At 33.3% G+C, this 25002-nt stretch overlaps 1 protein-coding gene across 2 annotated transcripts in view; it reads right to left on the minus strand.

The window, feature by feature from the left end:
- ksr2 (kinase suppressor of ras 2) overlaps nt 1-25002 on the minus strand; it is a 101390-nt gene that overhangs the window by 21811 nt on the left and 54577 nt on the right. Inside the window, exons 6-12 of one of the 2 annotated variants that reach the window (XM_059549574.1) lie at nt 21632-21807; nt 9981-10050; nt 8794-8877; nt 7072-7139; nt 6607-6624; nt 5598-5707; nt 2585-2753 (exon numbers count right to left, since the gene is read on the minus strand). In XM_059549574.1, coding sequence (XP_059405557.1) covers nt 2585-2753; nt 5598-5707; nt 6607-6624; nt 7072-7139; nt 8794-8877; nt 9981-10050; nt 21632-21807 — 695 coding nt within the window. Of the gene's footprint in view, nt 1-2584; nt 2754-5597; nt 5708-6606; nt 6625-7053; nt 7140-8793; nt 8878-9980; nt 10051-21631; nt 21808-25002 lie in introns of both variants that reach the window. The other variant, XM_059549573.1, reaches the window with a different exon arrangement.

Below are 25002 nucleotides of genomic sequence, written 5' to 3' on the forward strand. Positions count from 1 at the left end.
TCTGCGGTGCACTGAGGCTGAGGCCTCCGGCCAGAAGAAGTGGTTGATCAGGATGCTATCCTAAAATCTTGAGTTTTCTGATCTCCCCACACCATTGAGAGTCAAGAGTCACTTGAACCGAATTATGGCAGCCTCCAAGGCCTTCTTGTCAGGTGTGTCTATACAGGACATCTGCAATGCAGCTGGACGGTCCACACCCCTCACATTCATCAGATTTTCTTTCTCTTGCCTTATTTGTGCTCTTTTATGGCTCAAAGTCATACTTCCGTCATCCCTGCCAGAGTTTGTTTCATTCCTAGAAGCTTACGCTCGTTCCACCTTACGTTCTTTTATAGCTTCCTGGTCGCTACGTCACCCGCCTATGACGTCACGCCCATTCATGAGACTGATTTCACATACTATTCAGAGCTGATCATGCTGAAGGGCGTTCCCATAGCGTTTCGAACGCAGCGTCTCATTCCCTTCGGGGAACCATGGTTACATACGTAACCTAGGATGTTTTTCTTGGGGTCAAATTGACCCCACACATTATGTATGTTGCAATCCTTGATAACAAAAAAGGACTGTTATGTGTTCCTTGCTGATGTTTTGATTGTGATGATGTTCTGTTTAAATATAAATATTTAAATGTTTAAAATAAAATCCTTCAAAATGTTTGAAATTGTGTTTGTTTTTCCCGGGGTCAAATTGACCCCAAAGATAACTCGTGTTACTATCCTTGATAAAATAAATAGTTTTTCTTTTCAAATGTTATAGATTACAAAAATCTATACTTAGAAATATTATAAAACAAATAAAACACCAAAAATATATATACTTTTCCAATTTTAGGTCAATAAGTAAGATTTTATGGTGATTTGTAAATGTGTCCATAGTCGTGCAATGGGTATTCTGGATGTATAAGGGGTGGGGAGGGGGGTGGTGGGTGGATGTCAACTTAAAAGGCTATTTAAGTAGTCAACAAAGACATAAATTACCTGAGACACAAACCTTAGTAAAAAAAAAAATTCTCTCGCAAAACTTTTGCATTCTTTCGCAAAGATATTTGCGTTCTCTCACAAAACCAGTTGAGTTCGGATAACCTCGTCCTGTTTACTTTACAGCTTGCAGTTCATAAAACGTTTAACGCAGCTTCATGGAGATGATAAAAAAAAGACCAAATATGCTATATTATATATGTATTAAAAATATGTAGCCTAATGTATTATTCATTTAAGCCCAAAATATGAGCTAAATTGCACAATAAGCATTTTCTCTCCCATAGAAAGGATTGCTTTATATGGCTTAGTATATACAGCATATATATATATATATATATATATATATATATATATATATATATATATATATATAGTGGTGTAGATTATGCTAAATAACTCATTAAAACTGATATAATACATCAATGTACTGTACTATGTATGTTTAATACTAAATATCAAAGTCTATTTTATATTCTTTTACTTTAAATATGATGTGATGATGCAACGTAGCCTGCTTGTATCAATTAACATTATAATAATTTGAATTATATCTACATTATCATGCTGTTACATCACAAAGGTTACATACACTATAATAATACATTTGCAGAATCGTTTTTTTTGTAGTTTTGAGACCAGTTGGCCAATGGTAGAAAAAGTGTTTTGTTTATTTTTTCCAAAAAGGCAGAAATACTATAACAAAATAGATATTGACTGTACTGTATATGACACAAATAAAGATCATTAGAGTACAGCACTAAAATGGACCAATTTATACTTTATAAAGTCCTTATATATAATATAAATCATCCCTGTTATTATACAAATCATTATTTCCATTTTTATTTATTTTTTTACCTGAAGCTCAGCCATTTACAAAGAGAGTCTAAAATACACTCAAATGCATTTAGATATTTTCAAATTAAACTGTTTTATTAACCTACAAAAATTATAAACTTACGCTTTGTATTTATTCCATGTGCAGTGCTGAAAATAAAAAAAATGTCAAAAATGCTTAACTTTTTAAAATTGTTTACAAATCTCTCATTATGCTACAGAATATTATCACCAAATCTTGAATTCAGTCTTTTTGTTAAGTCATTTTCTTTAAATTAGCACAGGGTTTTTTTTTTTTTTTTTAGACTTACTGAACATAGGCCTAATCAATCTGAGCCTATTGTATGTGCACTATTTTAAAACTAATTAAAAAAAAAGAAAAATTCACTCAAAAACTAAGCTCTATTTAAAAATAAAAAGAATAAAAAACAAGCTAATAGGAAGAAAATGTGATAAAAGGATTAAATCTAATATTTGGTAATAATACAGCTCAAAAAAAGAGATTTATAAGCAAATTGCGTTATAAGGTGTAATAATTATCATTTTTGTGTATGTGAAGATACCATGTTTGAGCAAATCAGTAGATGTTAGTCCAATGTGATAAAATTAACAAGCATTTTTAGCAAAACAAATAAAATATCTCTGGGCCAAGAGCATTAAGCAATTATTATTTTAAATTCTGTGGAAAAGATTCTGTGTGATCATTAAATTAGGCACACGTTTACAGAGTTAACAACAAAGTATAACCATATGTTTTGGGTCGGTACCTGTAAGGCTGGACTGTTTCTGCTGTCTGGAGCTCTGTGGGGAAGGGTGCAGAGGAGATGGGGGTGTCGCGCTGGGCGGCAGAGGGGGAGCAGGAGACGACGGGGTGGAGGAGGTGGTGGAGGAGGGGTTACTGCTGGAGTCGGGCTGATACGGCACAGGGATATGGTCCTGAAGCAGAGACAGACAGACTTTTGGTAACACTCAAAAACACTCCCTACTCTCTGCTCACCAGTAAACCCACTTCATTCTCACGGTCAGTTAAAGATTAATCAAAAACCAGGGTTGAGACGGCTGTAGACCTGACCTCCCATGGGCTGAAAACTGGACAGCCGTGCTACGTTTGAAAACTTTGTGTTAGAAAGAGGAGCATATCATTAGCCAGCAATGTTGTCATAAAGCATGATGTATTTGTATTTGAGAAGACAACAGAAAGCCAAAAAAAGTCACTCTATTCTCTGCCAGTGATTAAAAGGCTTTTTGACTTCTATTTTTGCTGCTCAAGTGTCACAAATTGAGTCTGATGTTTTGGGGAAAACAAAAGTTATCAAATATAATGCAATATAAAACCAACTGAAACCAAACCATGGATGGTACAACGGTAATACCCACTCTCTCAAGAAAGAAACTTGTAGTCTTGAGCGCATATGGAGAAAAACTAACTTGGAAGTTTTTAGAATTGTGTGGAAAGTATGTCCAGCTATAGACAGTGCCTAAAAACTGCCAGGGCCAAGCATATCCACAAACTCATAGAAAATAACTAAAACAATTCAAGGTTTTTATTTAGCACAGTGGCTAGATTAACAAATAACCAGACAACTAGTCCCTAGTGAACTAGAAAATTAAAGACCCATTTCAAATCTTCCATTTATGTCTAAAATTATGGAAAAAGTTATGTCTGCTCCTTCTTGCAAAAAAATGATCTCTATGAAGAATTTCTTAGTGCTGCTTTCAACGCTATAGATCATGACATACTCATAGATTGATTACAAAATTATACAGGTATTTAAGGGCAGGCTTTAAGATCGTTTAGATCCTACCAGTCAGATCATTACCACTTTGTTTATTTAAATAGGGAGTCATCTCAATTATCACCAGTAAAATATGGAGTGCCACAAGGATCTGTCCTAGGTCCTCTGCTATTTTCAATATACATGGTAATATTATTAGAAAATACGGGATTAGTTTCCATTGTTATGCTGATGAAACTCAACTATACATCTCAATGAGATATATGAAACTTCTAAATTATCTAAACTAACAGAGTGTGTTAAAAATGTAAAAGAAACATCTTAGAAACACTTAGAAACACTGCCAAGCTACGAAACATGTTACTTGTTTCTGATGCAGAAAAGCTAGTTCATTCATTCATGACCTTTAGACTGGACTACTGTAAAGCACTGCTAGCTGGTTGTCCTGCATCTTCAATAAACAAGCTACAGGTAGTCCAAAATGCAGTGGCTAGAGTCCTTTCCAGGTCAAGAAAATGTGATCATACTACTCCAATTTACAGTCTCTGCACTAGCTACCTATTAAGTTCCATATCAGTTACAAAATAGTATTACTCACCTACAAGCCCTTTAATGGTTTAGCTCGTGCGTACTTAACTGGTCTTCTACCATGCTACAATCCATCACACTCCCTAAGGTCACAAAACTCTAGACTTTTGGTAGTACCTAGGATAGCGAAGTCCACTAAAAGAGGTAGAGCTTTTTCGCATTTGGCTCCCAAACTCTGGAATAGCCTTCCTGATAACATTCAGGGTTCAGACACCCTCTTTTTGACCAAGCATTCAAATAATGCTTGTCATAATCTTGGTATGCAGTTATATCTGATCAAATGCACACTACTATTATTTAGCTTGGGTCAAACAAATACATTTTACTTGGTTGAAACAGCAGCTATGCTAATTATGTCTCTATTTGTTTCTCTGTTTTTGCCATGGGATTGACATCCAGTGACAACTAGGATTTACACGCTTCAGTCTGGATCCAGAACACCTGAGAAGAGATGATGCAAACCCCTCAGAGGACCTCAGATGATGCCAACTCTGAAACAACATACAGAACTACCAAACTAAAAAAAATAAAAAATAAAATAAAAATAAAAAAACATAAATTAAATTAAAATATCAAAGACTTCTATACATTAATACAATTTTTACAAGTCAGACCATTTATTATACATTTTTGAGTTGTATATTAATCACTTTTCTTTTATGTCAATTTTATGTTTTATGATATTTTATGTCTGTTTTAATTTTATTATTTTAGCATATCAAGTTAAACTAAATTAAAATGAGAAATGTTGGCAACTAGCTAGTTTTTATATTTCTTTTTATTTCAATAAACATATTATAACACATAATAAGTAACCAGATTTTTTACTTATGGTACTTTATTCAAGGTCACAATTATTCAACAAATTCACACCGTTGATAGATAGATTGGAGACTAATTATCAAACACATTGTAACAGCAAATCCTTTTTTTAGTTACATCTAACCAAGTGGTCTAAAGGGGATTTTTAGTGGATTTATGAAGTCAGGTCCATTCACACGAGTTCTAGCAGAGTTTATGCCATCATGAAATGCGTGCTCACTCACACACACAGAACGTGTTTTTGCATTTAAAAACAGCTAGATGTAGCACAGTGGAATGGAATTGAATGTAAGGATTCCCAGACATGATTTTTAAAAGTAGACTTGACATGGCGTGTTAAAAATGTCATACTCATCCTGTCGTGCATTGGTTTCCAATAAACATATAAGAAAACCACGAGTGGCAAAAATTACAGGAAGGCTGTTTAATGTTGGTCTGCAAAAAAAAAATAAAAAAAATAGCTTTTCATGCCAAGATGTTTGAATAAAAAGTGAAAGCAAACAAGTTCTTGTAAAGTTTACAAGAAGGATTTGTAATGCCAATCTGCCTGAGATAGTAATAATGTTGACCATGGAGGGATGTAACAGGTTTGAGTTGTGTTTGTTCAGACGTAATGGAAGGTAACTAATCTTACCTTGTTGATTTTGTTGGTCTTGGGGAGAGTCTGGCTAATGTGGAGGTCTGAGTACCTGAGGGGGTTGTTTATGTCACATGGTACCGACTCGGTCCTGACGAGCTGACGAGCTGAGAGAGAGAGCGAGAGAAACAGCATAGTATCCACGGTAACAGGAGGCAGTTGTCACGGTAACAGAAAAACTCGGAAAAGTCTTGTCGCATTTTAATGGAGGAGCCACTAAACCATATATTATGTACAGTATATATCACAAATATCTCATATATGACAAATTCGACAGCAACGACTAGGTTGTGTAGAATATCATTGTTCACTTTTCCAGCAAAGAAAAACAAATCTTTGTGTATTTCATATGCATAAAAGCGTTAAATTCAATTTGCAAGTAGTAATTTATCACAACTCAATACATATAATTTCCTAAAGCTAGTATAATTTCCTATCAGACCAATTCTGAAAGTGCTTCACATTAAATCAACCTAATAAAATTGGCTAGACATTTATCCTACATAATACTTTTTGTAATATACCATACACAACAGTTCAAAAGACTGGGATCAGTGTTTTTTTATTATTATTATTATTATTATTGTTTTTTTTTAATAATTATTTTAATTCAGTCAGGCCACATAAAATTGTTGAAAAGTGACAGCCAAGACATTTAAAATGTAAAAAAACTTGAACTTGAACTTTTTTCATTTATCACAGTCTTGAAAAAAGTATTTTTTTTTTACAAATTTTAAGCATAACTGTTTTCAACATTAATAACAGGAAATGCTTGAGCAGCAAATCTACATATTAGAATGATTTCTTAGGGATCATGTGAAACTGAAGACTGGAGAAATATTATCATGAAAATTGCAGCATTGCATCAGCATTATAAATTCATTATAAAACCTTTGAATGGTTGTATACATTTATTTTCATATGACATATCAAACCATTCCAGGGAAAGATGTAATGTATGAAATAGATAATACTGTGTTTGAGGAGCATGAACCTGCTCCCTTACCTTGAGATGTTACTTGATCTGCAATATGAGAAATGAAGGAAAGATGAAGTGGTGAAAACAGAAAAAGAAATCAAGGATAAGATGAGTGCAGACTAAAGATTATAATGCTTAACAAAGAACAAGACAAACTGTTTAGTACATTTATGCAAAGCAGATGTGAAGCCACTAACAATGACAGTTTAAAAAAAATACATTCATTTCCCTTTAAACACATTCTCTTGTTCGGAAAAACCAATTTTCAAAACACAATGTTTTATGAATAAGATAAAGCATGTACTGTAAATATGTTCAATTGAATATAAAGGAATTATAAGGTTGAAAAAATGCTATGTATAAGAACACTGCTGTGTCAGAAATCATATTTGAACCATAATTAATAAGCTGCCTTGTGTAGTACTTTCATGGAATAAAAAAAAAGAGAGAGAGAAACCATAAAAGTTGAAATACCTCTTAATGTGTCCCTACCTCCTCTGTGGTATATGAGTACAAGACAGGGTGGTGCTTCTTTGGTGCATTTGTTGTGGCACTTCAATCTGACAAAAGAAAGCATGACAGAAATGTTTATTAGTTTGCTCTTGTAAAAGTAAATAATTTAATATTCAAAACGAACACTTAATATGCAGCCATTATTTTGAGGGTGTCAAAAGCCAGCAAGTATCTTAGTAACAAGATGCCATAGTCAAGGGTGGTAGAGTGGAAGCTATTAGGCAGGTAATTTATTCAAATAATCTTTTAATGATAATGGTAATTATGCTCAATTTGAAAGTTCAGACACTACTGCAGGCATTAAGTGTCTAGCACTGAATTCTAAAGAGGCTGTGATGCAAACAAAAACATCAAATCACATCTTTACAAAGCTGAAATGTTAGGAATTTTCATTTTCAGAGATTTGAGTTGTTATAAGAGATGGTTAAAGAAATGATCACAGATAGTGGAGTGTGTATTTAACATTTGACATTTACAGTACATGCTGTGATTCAGCCTGTAATTTCAGCATCAGACAGAATTACAAAAATAAAGATGATCTTTTGATCTTTAAAGAAACTTAAGTGGTGTTTGTTGATGCAAAACGCATCACAATGATTGCTAAAAGTTCTTTATATACATGATTATGTATTATTTTATGTATTATATATCAAAGTTTTTTGCCCTAGTTATTATTTATCTCATGCAGTAATTTAGTCTTTCATCTCATAATTTAGACTTTTTCTCTGTTGTTTTGTTTGAACTGTTTGACTTTTTCTCATAATTGTTCTTGTATCATAAATGTAAACATTATTTCATATTTCATTTTAACTTTTATATAATTATAACTTACTATATAGTTATTTTGTGTCATAATTTCAACTTTTTTATTAGCACCATATAATTTCAGCTTTTTATCTCATAATTATGTCTTTGTTTCTGATAATTTCAATGTTTTATCTCATAATTATGACTGCACGATTATTTAAAAATTTTGTCATAATTTTAACTTTTTTATAATTGGTTTATATTATATTCTCAACTTTTTAATCTCAGAATTATGACTACATAATCATTTCAAACTTTTTTCATAATTGTCATAATTTAAACTTTTTATTTCATAATTATGACTTAGTATCTTATAATTTCTACATTTTATCTCATAATTATGACTACATAAACATTTTAACTTTTTGTCATAATTTCAACTGTTATAATTGTTTTATAAAATAATTGTAACTTTTATATCATACTTAGTACCTCTTGATTTTAATATGTTATCTCATAATTATGACTATATTATAGCTCAACTTCTTGTCATAACCCTTTTTGTCATAATTTCAACTTTTTGTTATAATGGTTTTACATTATATATTTAACTTCTTATCTCAATTATGACTTAGTATCTTTTAATTTAAACAATATATTATAATAATTATGACAACATAATCATTTCAACCTTTTGACATACTGTAGTTGTTTGTCATGTTTTTTTGTCAAAAACTTTGTATCTCATAATTCTGACTACATAATTATTTCAACATCTTTTTGTCATAATTTAAACTTTTTTATATCTGCTTCATATTATCATTTAAACTTTTTCTTTCAAAATTATGACTTAGTATCTCATAATTTCACTTTTCATGTCATATTATCATTTATAAAACCGCAGTTTTCTTATGTGGCAGAAATGGGTTTCCATATGAAAGTTTTAGCCCTTACTTGCAGTTTTTGCATTTTAAGCCGAACAGCATTCCTTTCCCACACACGATACATGTCTGTGACATCCAGTACTTCGTGGAAAACCTGCACAAGCACAAATAAGTAGTGTGATTTATTATTGAGCCTTTTTGAGACATTTTCCAAGGAAAAAAACATTCTAATTTTATCCATTTATTAAATGCATGAGGCCATATGGGTTTGTTTCGCTTCATTGTCAAATTATCAGCAGATGGTTCTGACCTTTTGACAGCCACTCCTAAACTCTTCAGATGAAAGAGCGAATGTGTCACAACAGCGATCACATTTGCCAAGTAACCTTTTCATCGAGACAGATATGTGCAGCGTATGCCCAAAGATAGGCACTTTGGCAGTAATTCTCAATTTAGAGCAATTTAATTGTAACCAAGTATCTCTTTTAATATCTCCTTTGTGCTCAACTGCACTTCTGCATAAATACATGAGAGGATAAAGGCCATACGGACACATCAGCAATTGTTTAGTAGAACTGTATGGAAGGTGCTCTATTTATTCTTCATCTTCTATCTCTAGCTCTTTTTGTTTACACATAGTCATATTTGCCGTTCTCCACAATGAAAGAGCCATTCAAATCTCCTGCAATAGAGTTCCTCTGAAGGGTCACTGTGCATTTGCCAATCTATTTCTCTGATATGAACAGAAGCTGACAGTTAATAGAATATGACTAATGGGCTCTGACAGTGTCAAAGTGTCTTCATTAGATTGAAGCCATACTGTCTCATAAAAGTGGAGGCTGGCTTTAGTACGCAGCTCACATCACCATAGCCAGTTTGAAGTTGATATGAGCGTTTCAATTTTTTGGATCTGTTTATCTGCTTGCGTTTTGAAACTGGCAGTTGTCCATCTATGATGACATGTAGACGTCGATTTCCACATCTAAAGTACTAGGAAAATTAGCCTTGGTGAACTTTGCATATGTTTTGATGGCTAAGCTACACTATCCTCTCATTAAAAACCCTGTTAACTTTGATCACAAAAGCACAGTTTTTCGTGGTCTACGTACAAATGCTGGCTCTTTGTTTGACTTGGGATTGGTGGTATTTGGGGTTAACAGATTTGAGCAGGCATGACTGGAGATCCACAACCACACGAGTTAATTGGCTTGACATTTTGTAACCACTACCACACATTCACATCTGCACAATACTTACCTGTGTTTTATGGAGTTGCCGAGGTCTCTGCGAGGTATTTGAGGAGACCAGCGAGGAACAGACAGAGTATCTGGAACAGAAAGGTGATTGGGTCAGACACAGGAATACAGGATTAACGCTTGTAAACAAAGAATTAAAACATCAAACAACTATTATAAACCTTAAAATCAGTTTCATTAAGAGGATAAAAGAAGTATTAGAAATCCTGGATGAGCTAAAGTGCTTATAAAAAAGCAACAAGATAAAAGAAGCCATACATATGATTTTACCATAGTTAAGAGGTTTTCTATAATGAAACATTTTTAATAAGTTGTTTTAAATATAAATATTTAAATATTGTAATACATTTATACAATCATTAGTGTCAGATTTTTTAAAAAGAAATTAATATTGTTGTTATTATTTTTAGCTTTTATTCATTTTTATTTTAAGAATGCATTAAATAGATCAAATGTGACAGTAAAGACAATTATACAAGATATTTCCTAAATATTTCTATTTGAAATAAATACTGTTTTTCTATTCATCCTGAAAATTTTTTTTATCACTGTTTACATAAGAATCATTTGCAACACAACTGTGTTCAGCATTGTGAAGATTTTTAAATTACATTTCAAAATATATTAAAATAATTAGAGTTATTTCAAACTGTAATAATTTAACAATATGACTTTCTTACTGTATTTTTAATCAAATAGAAGAGAGACTTCCAAAAACATTCAAAAAAACGAATGAATGGTAGTGACTTCATTATAATTTTATTAGAAAAAAACACTATATTAGTGCTGTCAAACGATTAATAGCATCCAAAATAAAATAAAAATTGTTTACATAATATATGTGTGTGTGTAGTATATATTTATTATGTATATATAAATACACACACCTGCATGTATATATTTAAGAAACATATATTTATATATTAAATAATATAGAAATATAGAAGTAAATATATATACATGTAAATACACGTAATTATTTTCAAAATATATTTTATTATAAAATAAATATGTATACACAGTACACACACATATATTACATAAACAAAAACTTTTATTTTGGATGCGATTCATCGTGATTGATCACTTGACAGCACTATGTAATAAATAAATACTTAAAATATAAATCCTTAAAGATTTGAATCAAAAAGAAGATGAATTAAATAGAATTTGAAGAATTGAAATATGATGTCTTCTGTCATCACTCAAATGGACAAGATCTGATAAAACCTAAATGGAGACTTGTAAGACAATAATCGCATTTGCTTCCCACAGCAATGTTAGTTCGAAAGGCCATTCATCAAATTGTCTACGCTCAATTATACTCCATTTGTTTATGATTATGAGATATGAAGACAAGCACACATGCACATGTACACACACACTCACAATAATCTGCACTGCCTTATTCTTAAAGCTTTAAATACTGTATGAAAATATATGAGGAGCCTTGCATTCATAACCTGCCTCAGTCTGCCTTTGATTGCATCCACTTATAGTATATATTCACTTGAGATTCCTGATGACTGCCTCTGTCAGTGTGCATTGCCTGATGCTTATATCAAATATGGATGTGAGTGTATCTCTATTGTGACCTCAGCATTCTGCTCGGCTAGTTCTTTCAGGTGGATCAGGATGAACAGGGAGTTCCAAATTAGATCAGTGCTTTGATATGATCTTTGTTCTGGGGTGCCGGACAACTTCTGAATCATGATCTTGAGGGGAAAAACAACATAAATGTATGAGTGTTTTTCCGACTATGTGCACTTTAATGGCCCAGGGGTTGATTTTTATCAAAACTTACAGACAAGTTTAAACTTTTAATTATGTGACGCTTATTTTACTCATGCTCCAGACCCAGACTTTCAATCTTTGTGTATAAAAAATATACATTATACAATATCATATTTTAGATATCTAGTATCGTCTGAAACGTGTTTTCATTATAGGATAAAAGAAAATAATAAAAAAGGTCATTATGAGTTTTTAATTCACAATTTGGATATTTTTTTACTCACAATTTAGTTTTTATGTAAATAATTGTGAGTTTATATCTGATAATTTACACTTTTTTTGAGAATTGTGAGATATAAACTCGCAATTCTGAGACAAACTCAAAATAGTGAGATGCATATTATGAGATAAAAATGGTCAGTTACATTTTCTATGTTTTATTCCATGGTAGAAACAGAAAAAAAACTCAGAATTCAGATATAAAAAAGTAAATATTGTGATACATAAATTCAGAATTCAAAGAAAAGTCGGAATTTTCCATTTATATTAAATTGTAACTGTGACTTTTTTTGTCTCGCAGTTTAGACTTTTGTTCTCTTGCAATTCTGAGAAAATTTAAATTAAGGGCCCTATTTTAACGATCTAAACGCAAAGTGTAAAGCGAATTTTAACGACGGAAAAATGGTTGGCGAGCCCGGGCGCATGGTCTAAACAGGTTTTCTCTATTCTATAAAACTATTCTCTTAATGAGTGATGGGTGTTTTTTGGGTGTAATGTGCAATAAACCAATCAGAGTCTCATCTTCCATTCCCTTTAAGAGCCAGTTGCGCTCGTGCAGCAATGCGCCTGAACACACCTCTTTTTTAGACCAGCACGCTTATGAGCGCAAAAATGAGAGCAAATGCATTTGCTAATTAAATGAAGTGGCACTGGACGGTAAAAAGCGAATGGCGCCGGACTGAAACTAGCAAACAAACTTGCGCTGCGCCTTGCATCGCATTGCACCAGGTGTATGATAGGACTCTAAAAGTCTAATTTGTGAGACAAAAAGTCACAATTACTTTTTTAATGTTTATTCACAGCAATTTTTACACAAATTATAAAATTATGGCTGGAATTTTGCCCCGCATAAAAACTAGTCAAAAATGTGTTTAAAATGTAATTTCCACCACATACCTCCATCAAGCACAAAGCATAATCTTTAGTGGAGAAATAAATAACATTGCAGTGGAAGGTTGATTAACAAACTCTCAATTTTACTACTGAAAAGTCACTCTAGTTTTCTAGAAGCTGTACCTTTAAAACGCTTATTTTACTCAAAATGTTATCATTACCACACATAGGAAACACCATATTTAAGTTACTGTGAATAAAAACAAGACAATCTGTTTAATGTCATACTGTTGTTCATATGGGTGACAATCGTTCACACTTTTCCACAAATTTACAGTGCTCAAAAATGATATAGATATAGCCTAAGCACAATGTATTAAACAGACTGTACTTCTATTCTTCAAAGACTGTTTTTCACTAATGTACAAATATGTGTATCTTTTTAATGCAGCTGGAATTATTCAATTATATGATATGGAAGCATATGGGTAGCAATATTCAATTTGGGATGTAATATGCAAAATGACAATGCAATATGTAAAATGACAATGCATTTCTGTATTTACATTTACATTTTTCAATACATTTGTGCAATGTTTGGTGCAAAATGAAAATTAAATTACATAATTTTCATTTGCCATTTCATACACCAGTTTTAATATGTAAAATGAATACTAATTTTAACGCTTTATAAGTTGCAAAATTAAAATTAAAATGTATTACAGAAATGATTAGATATGTCTAACATGTTCAAGCAAAAACTGTGGCAAAATTATCATTTAAATGCTATTTTTCTTAAATGCATTAACACTCACAGTCAAGACACTTACGATTGCATTTTCATTCAATGTCCCGCAATGAATGTAGCAAAATTCAATGTGCACATTGAAAATGCATTCCGAGCCGATCACGTCTCCGCCCCCTCGCACCATGTCAATCACTGCGTGAACAAGGCGGGGCTTGCAGAAGGTCAGAGACTCAAATCTCAAGAAGAGGATTTAAGTGAGAGAACATGGACAAGACAGTTGGCCCGTGTACGTTTTGATCATTTCGGTTTATGGCTTCAATACTTCATTCGCACTTGTGGGCAGAGCTGAAACGCTGCTTTCATCTGATTGGTCGAATCGCTCCACCTTCAGCTCGGTCTTTTCATTCTTTCAGGCAGAATAAGAGTCAGTGTGAGTGAAGCACTTATTGTCTGAAACCACCGCTCACTGTTAATTAGCATAATATTTGAATCAGATGTAGCTTGGCACATAATTCGTGCTGCTGAGACCTGCAAGAGACCCCGTTAAATTATTTATAGGTTGTATATACTGTATTGTATAAATATTGTCCCACTGATAAAAACAGTGTGAATAGTTCTGTCTCCTTGGATAACAGTGAAGTGGAAATAAATATAGTTAAATTTATGAAATAAAATTAAATAGGATTTTTCGGGAAGGTAAGTCTGGCCAGTTATACAGCAACACGAGTCAGACAAGTCTGAAGATCTGAGCTGAATTTGGTGAAACATTAAAGTTCTAGTCTGTGTCAATTACGCTCATAATAAATAATAATAATAATGTTACCCGTATTTTTCAGTATAAGTTGCATCAGTCCAAAAATACGTCATGACAAGGAAAAAAACATATATAAGTCGCACTGGACTATTAAGTCGCATTTATCCAGAACCAAGAGAAAACATTACCGTCTACATCCGCGGGCTGGCGCTCTGGGGTAGGCTACAGGAGCACTGAGCAGCATAGAGCTAATTTTACTATTTTTATTTAGAAATGTAACTATATTAATTTTTACAATTATTTATTAATGTCACACACACATACCTAGTGCCTTATGACTTAAAAGATGAGAGTGGTAAATGTTACAGACATGGAACTGTTCAGTCTATTATTGAATTTTATTTCCACTTCACTTTTATCCAAAGAGAGAGAACTATTTGCACTGTATTTATCAGTGGGACAATATTCATACAATACTACAACCTAGAAATAATTTGCAGGTCTCAGCAGCACGAATTATGTGGCCAGCATCATCTGATTCAAATATTATGCTAATTAACAGTGAGCGGTGGTTTCAGACATTACAGTGCTTCACTCGCAGTGGCTCTTATTCTGCCTGAAAGAATGAAAAGACCGAGCTGAAGGTGGAATGATTCGACCAATCAGATGAAAGCAGCGTTTCAGCTCCGCCCACAAGTGCGAATGAAGTATTGAAGCCATAAACCGAAATGATCAAAACGTACACGGGCCAACTGTCTTGTCCATGTTCTCTGACTTGAATCCTCTTCTTGAGATTTGAGTCTCTTGACCTTCTGCAAGCCCCGCCTTGTTCACGCAGTGATTGACATGGCGGGAGGGGGCGGAGACGTGATCGGCTCGGAATGCATTTTCAATGTCCACATTGAATTTTGCTACATTCATTGCGGGGCACTGAATGAAAATGCAATCGTAAGTGTCTTGAATGTGAGTGTTAATGCATTTAAGAAAAATAGCATTTAAATTATAATTTTGCCACAGTTTTTGCTTGAACATATTATACATATCTAATCATTTCTGTAATACATTTTCATTTTAATTTTGCAACTTATAAAGCGTTAAGATTAGTATTCATTTTACATATTAAAACTGGTGTATGAAATTATGTAATTATGTAATTTAATTTTCATTTTCATTTTGCACCAAACGTTGCACAAATGTATTGGAAAATGTAAATGTAAATACAGAAATGCCTTGTCATTTTACATATTGCATTGTCATTTTGCATATTACATCCCAAATTGAATATTGCTACCCATATGCTTCCATAATATGAATGTACACACTTGCACATTAAAAATCCTCAGTGTACAAAGCAAAGAGCCCTTCATTAATGTTTTTTGTACATTATTTCAATGATATCTTCAGTGCTCAGACAACGAAGACAAATGCTATTTTTACATCAGCAAAGTAATTCTGCTCATGCTAAGAAGCTCTTCTAAGAAATAAACATACTGGAAATATAGAAGCAATTTCATTATAAAAACAGAAGCTGGCCTCACTATTGATAACCCCGAAATAAACTTAAATTACACTTTCAGTTTTGATTGTACAGATAAGAGCAATACATCAATTGAATCTGTAAAGGGTCTACTTTTTTTGAATACAGACACAATAACAACAAAACTTTGTACACTCATAAAATAAAAATAACAAACGAGGTGTGCTGTCTGGAGCCTTTGTCTGTGCTGATCTTCATTTAGAAATGCTTCATTAAAATGAACTGTAACTCCGTGAATACTCAAAGTAGAGACATGAGAGATATATCTATAGAAAGCTTGATATGTCTACTTTTTAAATGAACAAGTGCTGTCGAAAACAAATATTCTGTCATAAAGTAATCCATATGAAAACAATGTAATGTCCAGTCTTTCACGTCTCCCTTCATTATATCTAATACGACCACACCAAAACAGAAAACAATGCAGTGAGACTGTTCTTCAAGTTTTTTTATTTTACTGTTTGCTTCGCGATGAGAGGAATAAGACATAATTCACCCCAAAAAGATGTGATGAGGATTACCTCAGGATTTGAGATTTGGATTTCCTCATGAAAAAAAGAAAAAGAATGAAGCACTTTATTCAGATCATAAACATGAGTAAGTCTCTTTTTATTTATGTATATACTTGTACTAGTTTTCACATAACGTGTAAACATTTTACTAGTTAGACTTTTTCCAAACTATAATTCCTGACTAAATGTATAATCAAGTGAATTATTATGAAGTTTCAATAACAATATACACTACTATACCATTCAAAAGCTTGATGTAAATAATATAAATGTAATAAATAAATGTGACTGTAACAAATTTAACAAACAATGCTGTTCTTTCAGTTTATCCAAAAAAAAACTGACAAAAATAATCTCAGCTCTTTTCCACATTAATAATAATAATAATAACAATAAATGTTGTTGTTGTTGTTGTTGTTTTGTTTTTTGTTTTGTTGAAAATCAGTGTGTGACTGGAGGAATGATGCTAAAAATTCAGCTTTGAAAGTCAGCTTTGATTGTTCCTAATAAATCAAAGATGTGCAAGTCAACTTGTGTTGTTACTGTTAAAACTATTAAAAACATTTTTGTTAAATGACATACAGGTGAAATAAAAAAATTCTAAATATTGAATGAAACTTACTGAAATAAAATGTTTAAATAGCCTACAAAAATTACTATAACTAAAACTAAATAGAAATATGAAACCCCCAAAAACTAATAAAAAAGACAAAAGCCCAGTTTACTAAAACTTAAAATGAAATTCAAATGAAAACTGAAAATATAAAAACAAAAGCTATATTTATAATACAATAATAGCATTGAAATAATACTAAAATAACACTGATGTCAATATAAATAAATTCATTTTGATTAAAAATGATACAAATTATTTAAAATTAATTAAAGCATGTTATATTATTATGTAAAAATAAATGTTTTAAAAAGGAGCTATGTGGAGGTTTTTACTTAAAAAAAAATCTTTAAGATAGAGTTTTCATTTGTACATGTATGAGCCAACCATGATGTAAAAAAAAGAATGACACCTCGACTGTCCACCACGGTTGCCTCTATCAGCCTGTAGGCTCAATTGTGTGTGGAGGAGTAGGGCCCGAATTGGCGCAAAAATTCACAAAATGTGACGTCATGCGCGTTCTCGTCTACTTGGGCTTACAACCGTACGGCATGCCAGCCATTATAGTAAGCAGCGGCAATAGTGTTTTCAAATGGACTCTGCAGATGGAAAGAAGCGACCAGCCTCCAGCACAATTCAGACACCCACGGACACTCCTCGTAAAAAAAAAAAAAAAAAAGAGCGTGCGCACTGAGAACGAGCATGAGACTGGCTGCAGTTCCTCTAACGGCCACTGGTGTCAGTAACGGTTAGAAATTTCGGAACCTACGCAATGCTCCTTTAAACATCACAGCAGTGATCATTTTAAACAAAAGCCTTGCTTGCCTGTTTCTATGGTTACCAATCAAACTATGACAAAAAAAAAACAGAAACTAACCTTATTTACTATAATAATCAAATACATTTGTAAGGAATCCACTAAAACAAAAGCTAACAGAAAAATTATCCAACAACTGACAAAAGACTTCAGCATAAGCTACAAGGACTGTATCGATTATAGAATGATTACTATATTTCTATACCATGGTATTTACATGGTACTTAAATGTAAATCAAATCCTTTCATTCTATGAAGAAATGGAGCAGTCGTTCATTAGACTTGAGTAGGGCTAACGTTTCCTGACAAACTCACATCATCTCACAGCAGGTGGATGTTTTATCCGCAGGCACACAAACAGACCTACTTACTTGTGAATACAAACTAGCATCACTACAGAGCAGGTGAATGTGTGTTTATTGGTGCATCTAAAACTACCAGAGGCAGATGTCTAATTTCCAGAAAAACTTTAATATGTTTCTGATTTCCCTTTTTAAACCAACACGCAGTCATTAAAAATCACCATGTTGACTCAATCGCTCAATTAACTATCAAATTTAGACATGACAAGACAAGCTTCAGTTTGTTCATGCCAGATGAAGCAACAGTTGGTCAATTGTCAAGATCGACCAATCACATGCCAGTTTTAGTGATATAAATAATACCATAGGCTTATAGGCCACCATATCTTACAAACAGACAGACTAAACCAAATGGTTTGTTAAACAATGACTAACATAGTGATTCGCCTCCAAGTCTTTTTTGTAGGGCAATACAAAGCACTATTATTAGATTTAGTTTGATAAGATTTCAGCTGAAAGGCTTTTTTCAATAGAGAAATATGAGTGATATTAAGTACATTTAATACCTGCTATTGACCTGCTCTCAAACAATTCTGTGGGTTTGAGTGACAGCCTGATAAATTATGTTATAAAAGTGCTGCACTGCGTCTTTGTGTCATAAGGATAAACGACGGCAGCCGAGAAATTGTACAGTCATTTAAATTAGTTCTATATATGTAAATGACTAAACAGTCCTCAAACTTTAATTTTCAAGTAATGAAATTAAATGAAAAACAAAGGAAACGTGTGATGTGTTCACACAAATCACTACGACAAACATATATTTTGACAGTACTATTTCCTTCTACTTAATGCCTTGTTTTATTGTTTATCCTCCCCACATCTTCTCAGTTTTATGTCCAAAAGTTAAGGTTTTACTCTGTCTCTCTGTTGTGAAGTTGTGGGTAATAAAAAAAATTATTTTGTCTGTCTGTCTATCTATCATTCATTCATTCATTCATTCATGCATTTATTTTATTAGTTAGTTTTATCTTTCCAAAAGTGTCTCTCTGTTGGGAAGCTGTGGATAACGTGCAAAATATGACCCTAAATTGTGAAGAAGGTGTTGAATAATATTAATATTTTGATATTATAAAAATTATGTTTGCATTGATGATGATAATAATAATAATAATAATAATAATAATAGTGCTGTCAAACAATTAATTGCAATTAATCGCATCCAAAATAAAAGTTTTTGTTTAGATAATATATGTGTGTGTGCTGTGTATATTTATTATGTATATGTAAATACTAACACATACAGTTTTAATTTTAAATATATAAACGTAACATCTTTTTCTTAAATATATACATGCATGTGTGTGTATTTATATATACATAATAAATATACACAGTACACACACATATATTAACAAAAACGCATCCATCCATTTTTGGATGTGATTAATTGCGATTAATCGTTTGACTGCATAAAAATAATAATAATGGTAATAATAATAATTATTATTATTATCATCATCATAAAAATTATCACACACTGTGCATTTACTCTGCAATATATCAAAATCTGTACTCAAAAGTAAGACATTTTTATTTAAATGCAAAATTTTTAGGAATTTTAGGAGAAACATCTAAGATTCTTAAAACAAACTAAGCTCTCTATTAAGCATCTTGATCTATGAAAGTACTGTACAACATCCAAACACCATGGGTTGTTTGTCTTTCTCTACCCTATTCTTTACTTTCCGTTGTGATGTCTAGGATTAAACTACACGTAACATAGCATTGCACACACTGTTTGTATTCTCTGTGCATGTCAAGAAACCTGAAACCGTGAAGTACAGACCTTGGGCAAACTGTTGCATGCTGTGTACAATAATACTGTCACCACATGCAGAAAAACAACAGACACATTAACCAGGGCTGACGACACTCGCGAGGTCTGGATACTGCCACCGTGTCCGGCCTGGAGCCCCATCGGGAGGTCCAGAATGCAAGTAATGCCATTACAGTGGCTGCCACAAACCCAATGAAATTATACTCCTGAAAGAGGTTTATCGGAAATTCAACTATAATGATCTTTCATATGGTTTTGCAACAAGCTCTTGCATCCAAAAGCCTGCAGGAATTTAGTTGTTCTGGTACATAATTTTGGTTAATTTTATCAAAAAACATATTTCAGTTAGTAGCTAAGGTAATATCTCTAATTTCATTTAAAGTAATAGTGAACCTAAATAGAGTCCAAAAATCTGATAAAAACAATAATTGAACAATTCACCGACATGTTTTTTTAGAACTATTTATTATAAATGGTGCTTGATCTGGGCATATTTCTCTCTTGATTCAGATGACTTTATCCAATATTATGGATAGAGAACTGTAATTTTGCCAGAAGCAGTAGTTGGATTTCAATAAAAGCCAAAAATTGTGATTAACTTAAGTATTAATTTGTCAAAAAAACAGTTACTCCTCCGGATATTTCCCACAGTGTACAATGTACAAAGCATATAGCAGATTGCCAAAGCTTGGAAGGGGTCTATCATTCATAATTCTGGAAACAAGCAGTCAAAACTTTTCCCTCCATCTGTAAAATAATCTCATTCCAAAACAGAGTCTTATGCGTCATTCTTGTGTCATTCCCAGACTTCTCACAAACACACGGCTTCCATTCGGCCCGTTATTCCTCTAATAGCCCACGCTAAGAGGCCCCCGGTGTAGAAGACACTGGGCTTGGATGATATGCGCCCACACGATGCCAGGTGTCCTGGGACACGTGGGTTTGGGACGTTGCCCTTTAATAGGTGATGAGAAGGAAAGTCACATTGTGAAAGAAAACTACAAAGAAAGTTGTAATTGAACAGCGCGCGTCATCAGTCAACACTAGCTGTGATCTAACGATGTTGACCAAGCATTTGAATGTCTTTAAACACGCACTTGAATAAGGAATTCAGATCAGGGTTTTGCCTCAAAAATGACAAACAATATATAACGAAGCAAAATAACTAAATATAATGTTAGCATATAATAACTTATATTTTAAAAAAAACATTAATAAATGTGATATATTGAATATTTCTTATAAATTTCTAACTATTGCAGCCAAAATGAAATGATTTACAAACCATTTTAATTAAATTAGGCAAAATATTTATGATGTGAAAAAAAAAAGTTTTTTTTTTTCATTTAAATAATTTATTACATATTTATATTATATATTTTTTTAGAAGTAAACACATTTTTAAGTGATTAATATCAGAATGTATGAGGTGTAGAAAATAAAAAAGAAAGAAAGAAAATAAATAAAGAAAAAAAATTGATGAAAGATTATCTTTTAACGTTTATATAAACCAGAAACATGTATTAAGAAAGTCAATAATGGGTCAGTTTTGATTTCATGCTGACTTAATCTTAATTTGTATAGTATTCTATAATATATGGAGTTATATTCTCATCCTCTGTATTTTATGAAGGACTTAAAGAATGTGTTGTCTTGCAAAGAGGTTAATGGCTGCTACTCACTTGCTGAGGGGGTATCGGAGTGCACTGGTGGTGTCGAAGGGACAAAATTGGGGAAAAAGAAGGAGCGGAGTGAGTGATCGGAGTGGAGAGGAGAGCGCTGGGTCGGCAGGTTTTCACAGCTTCCAGCCACACTGCTGTGGATCTTCAGGTTCAACGGCTTGTTCTTCTTTTTTGCTCTACAAAGAGAGTCAGAGGAAAAACAAATGAGCCCAAAATAAGACAAGACAGTGTTTACAATGTTGTATCTGGTTTCAAAACAAGCTCTAGCACGTCATGCTCCAGAAACAGATTTAGCTTCAAAACTCTGAATAGGTTAAGTCACATGCACATGGATGCTTACTCAAAAAAAAAACTGATTCAAATGATGGCTTGAGTGGCTTGATTAGGGTTTGGTTGAGCATTTTAACCAGTCACACACCTGTCCCTTAAGTGCCAGAATACAGCACAGATTTATAGATCTTTAAATCAGTCTTTAGACTCTTTAGTAATGACCCTAATGAACTTAATTTTGTAGGTAAATTAAATTAAATTAAATTAAATTAAATTAAATTAAATTAAATTAAATTAAATTAAATTAAATTAAATTAAATTAAATTAAATTAAATTAAATTAAATTAAATTAAAATGAATGAATGAATGAATGAATGACCTAACGAATCAACGAACGAACAAACGAACAAACAAACAAACGAACGAATGAATGAATGAATGCACAAACATTTTGCGAATAAAGCAGTGATTTATAATCGCTTCAGTGATTACAATGCAATCTTAGTCTAAATATTTCACAAAACAGGTTCTGGCATTATAATATAAATTAATGTAAGCATTTAAATGTAAACCAAAATTATAACAAGACCTTTCAACAGTTTCCACAAGACCTCGCCATAGTATTTGTTCTGACATATCAGTAGGACACACACAATCTTGTACTGTTAAACAGTGATGCTTGCAGCATCTATGAGAATCTGCTTATTTAGACACAAGTTTGCTTGTGAACTCAGGAAAGCTGTTCTCCAGCTGAGTCACACAATGAGAGATTTCTGGCTCCAAACAATAAATAAACAGACCAAAGGTCATCATGAGGGCACAGTCAGCAATTAAAAAACACATTATACCATTCAAATCCAATTAGATGCATTTATTTTCTGTGTGGGTGAATGTTTGCAAGGGCAGATGTCATGCTGTTCAGAATATCCTCCTTTCTTGCCTATGAATTTGTCACCTTTCTCTTAACTTCAGAAAGTCTATCATGTTTAATAATCAACATAATAATATAAATAATGGAACGGTCTTGGAAACAACTAAACAACCGTGAATTCTGCTCTAGATATTTTCCCTCATGATGTCATTATTGCTGTTAGCATCTCTCAGTTGCAGCTGAAAATATGCATTCGCATGCAGGGGTGTAGTTTGTGGGGGGAGGGGGGTACTAGCAAGTACAGTCATGGCCAAAAGTTTTGAGAATTACATAAATATTGGAAATTGGAAAAGTTGCTGCTTAAGTTTTTATAATAGCAATTTGCATATACTCCAGAATGTTATGAAGAGTGATCAGATGAAATGCATAGTCCTTCTTTGCCATGAAAATTAACTTAATCCCAAAAAAACCTTTCCACTGCATTTCATTGCTGTCATTAAAGGACCTGCTCAGTAATCGTCAGTAATCGTCTTGTTAACTCAGGTGAGAATGTTGACGAGCACAAGGCTGGAGATCATTATGTCAGGCTCAGGCTGATTGGGTTAGAATGCCAGACTTGACATGTTAAAAGGAGGGTGATGCTTGAAATCATTGTTCTTCCATTGTTAACCTTGGTGCCCTGCAAAGAAACGCGTGCAGCCATCATTGCGTTGCATAAAAATGGCTTCACAGGCAAGGATATTGTGGCTGCTAAGATTGCACCTAAATCAACAATTTATAGGATCATCAAGAACTTCAAGGAAAGAGGTTCAATTCTTGTAAAGAAGGCTTCAGGGCATCCAAGAAAGTCCAGCAAGCACCAGGATCGTCTCCTAAAGAGGATTCAGCTGCGGGATCGGAGTGCCACCAGTGCAGAGCTTGCTCAGGAATGGCAGCAGGCAGGTGTGAGCGCATCTGCACGCACAGTGAGGCCAAGACTTTTGGAAGATGGCCTGGTGTCAAGAAGGGCAGCAAAGAAGCCACTTCTCTCCAAAAAAAAACATCAGGGACAGATTGATCTTCTGCAGAAAGTATAGTGAATGGACTGCTGAGGACTGGGGCAAAGTCATATTCTCCGATGAAGCCCCTTTCCGATTGTTTGGGGCATCTGGAAAAAGGCTTGTCCGGAGAAGAAAGGTGAGCGCTACCATCAGTCCTGTGTCATGCCAACAGTAAAGCATCCTGACAACATTCATGTGTGGGGTTGCTTCTCATCCAAGGTAGTGGGCTCACTCACAATTCTGCCCAAAAACACAGCCATGAATAAAGAATGGTACCAAAACATCCTCCAACAGCAACTTCTTCCAACAATCCAACAACAGTTTGGTGAAGAACCATGCATTTTCCAACACGATGGAGCACCATACCATAAGGCAAAAGTGATAACTAAGTGGCTCGGGGACCAGAATGTTGAAATTTTGGGTCCATGGCCTGGAAACTCCCCAGATCTTAATCCCATTGAGAACTTGTGGTCAATCCTCAAGAGGCGGGTGGACAAACAAAAACCCACTAATTCTGACAAACTCCAAGAAGTGATTATGAAAGAATGGGTTGCTATCAGTCAGGATTTGGCCCAGAAGTTGATTGAGAGCATGCCCAGTCGAATTGCAGAGCTCCTGAAAAAGAAGGGCCAACACTGCAAATACTGACTCTTTGCATAAATGTCATACATCACAGAAACAACTGAAACAAAGATCTAAAAGCAGTTTAGCAGCAAACTTTTTGAAGACTAATATTTATGTAATTCTCAAAACCTTTGGCCACGACTGTACAACCCTCCCAATATTTATACCATGGTTAATGGAAACCTCGAATCAGGCTATTAATTAATTATTTGAATTAATGATATTATTCTGCACTTTTATAAGCGCTAACTTGACGTACGAACTGAGCGGAGCAGAACACTGTATAACTGAAGTGCAACCACTTTAAAATGCTATGGAGAAAGTGGAACAGTATCTAAGCATAGCAAATAAGCTAAAAAGACTGATGGAAAGAGGAGATTAATTCATTAATCGCGATTAATCATTTGACAGCACTGCTTATTGTTTAAATAAAACAGTATCCAAGATTTAAAGGGATAGTTCATTCAAAAAGTCTGTCATTGTTTAAGCTGTTCCAAACCTGTATGATTATTATTATTATTATTAATTTATTTTAATTTTATTTTTATTTTTCAGCTGTTATTAAG

Source organism: Carassius carassius, chromosome 5 (assembly GCF_963082965.1).
Source record: "Carassius carassius chromosome 5, fCarCar2.1, whole genome shotgun sequence".
NCBI classification, from domain to species: Eukaryota; Metazoa; Chordata; class Actinopteri; order Cypriniformes; family Cyprinidae; genus Carassius; species Carassius carassius.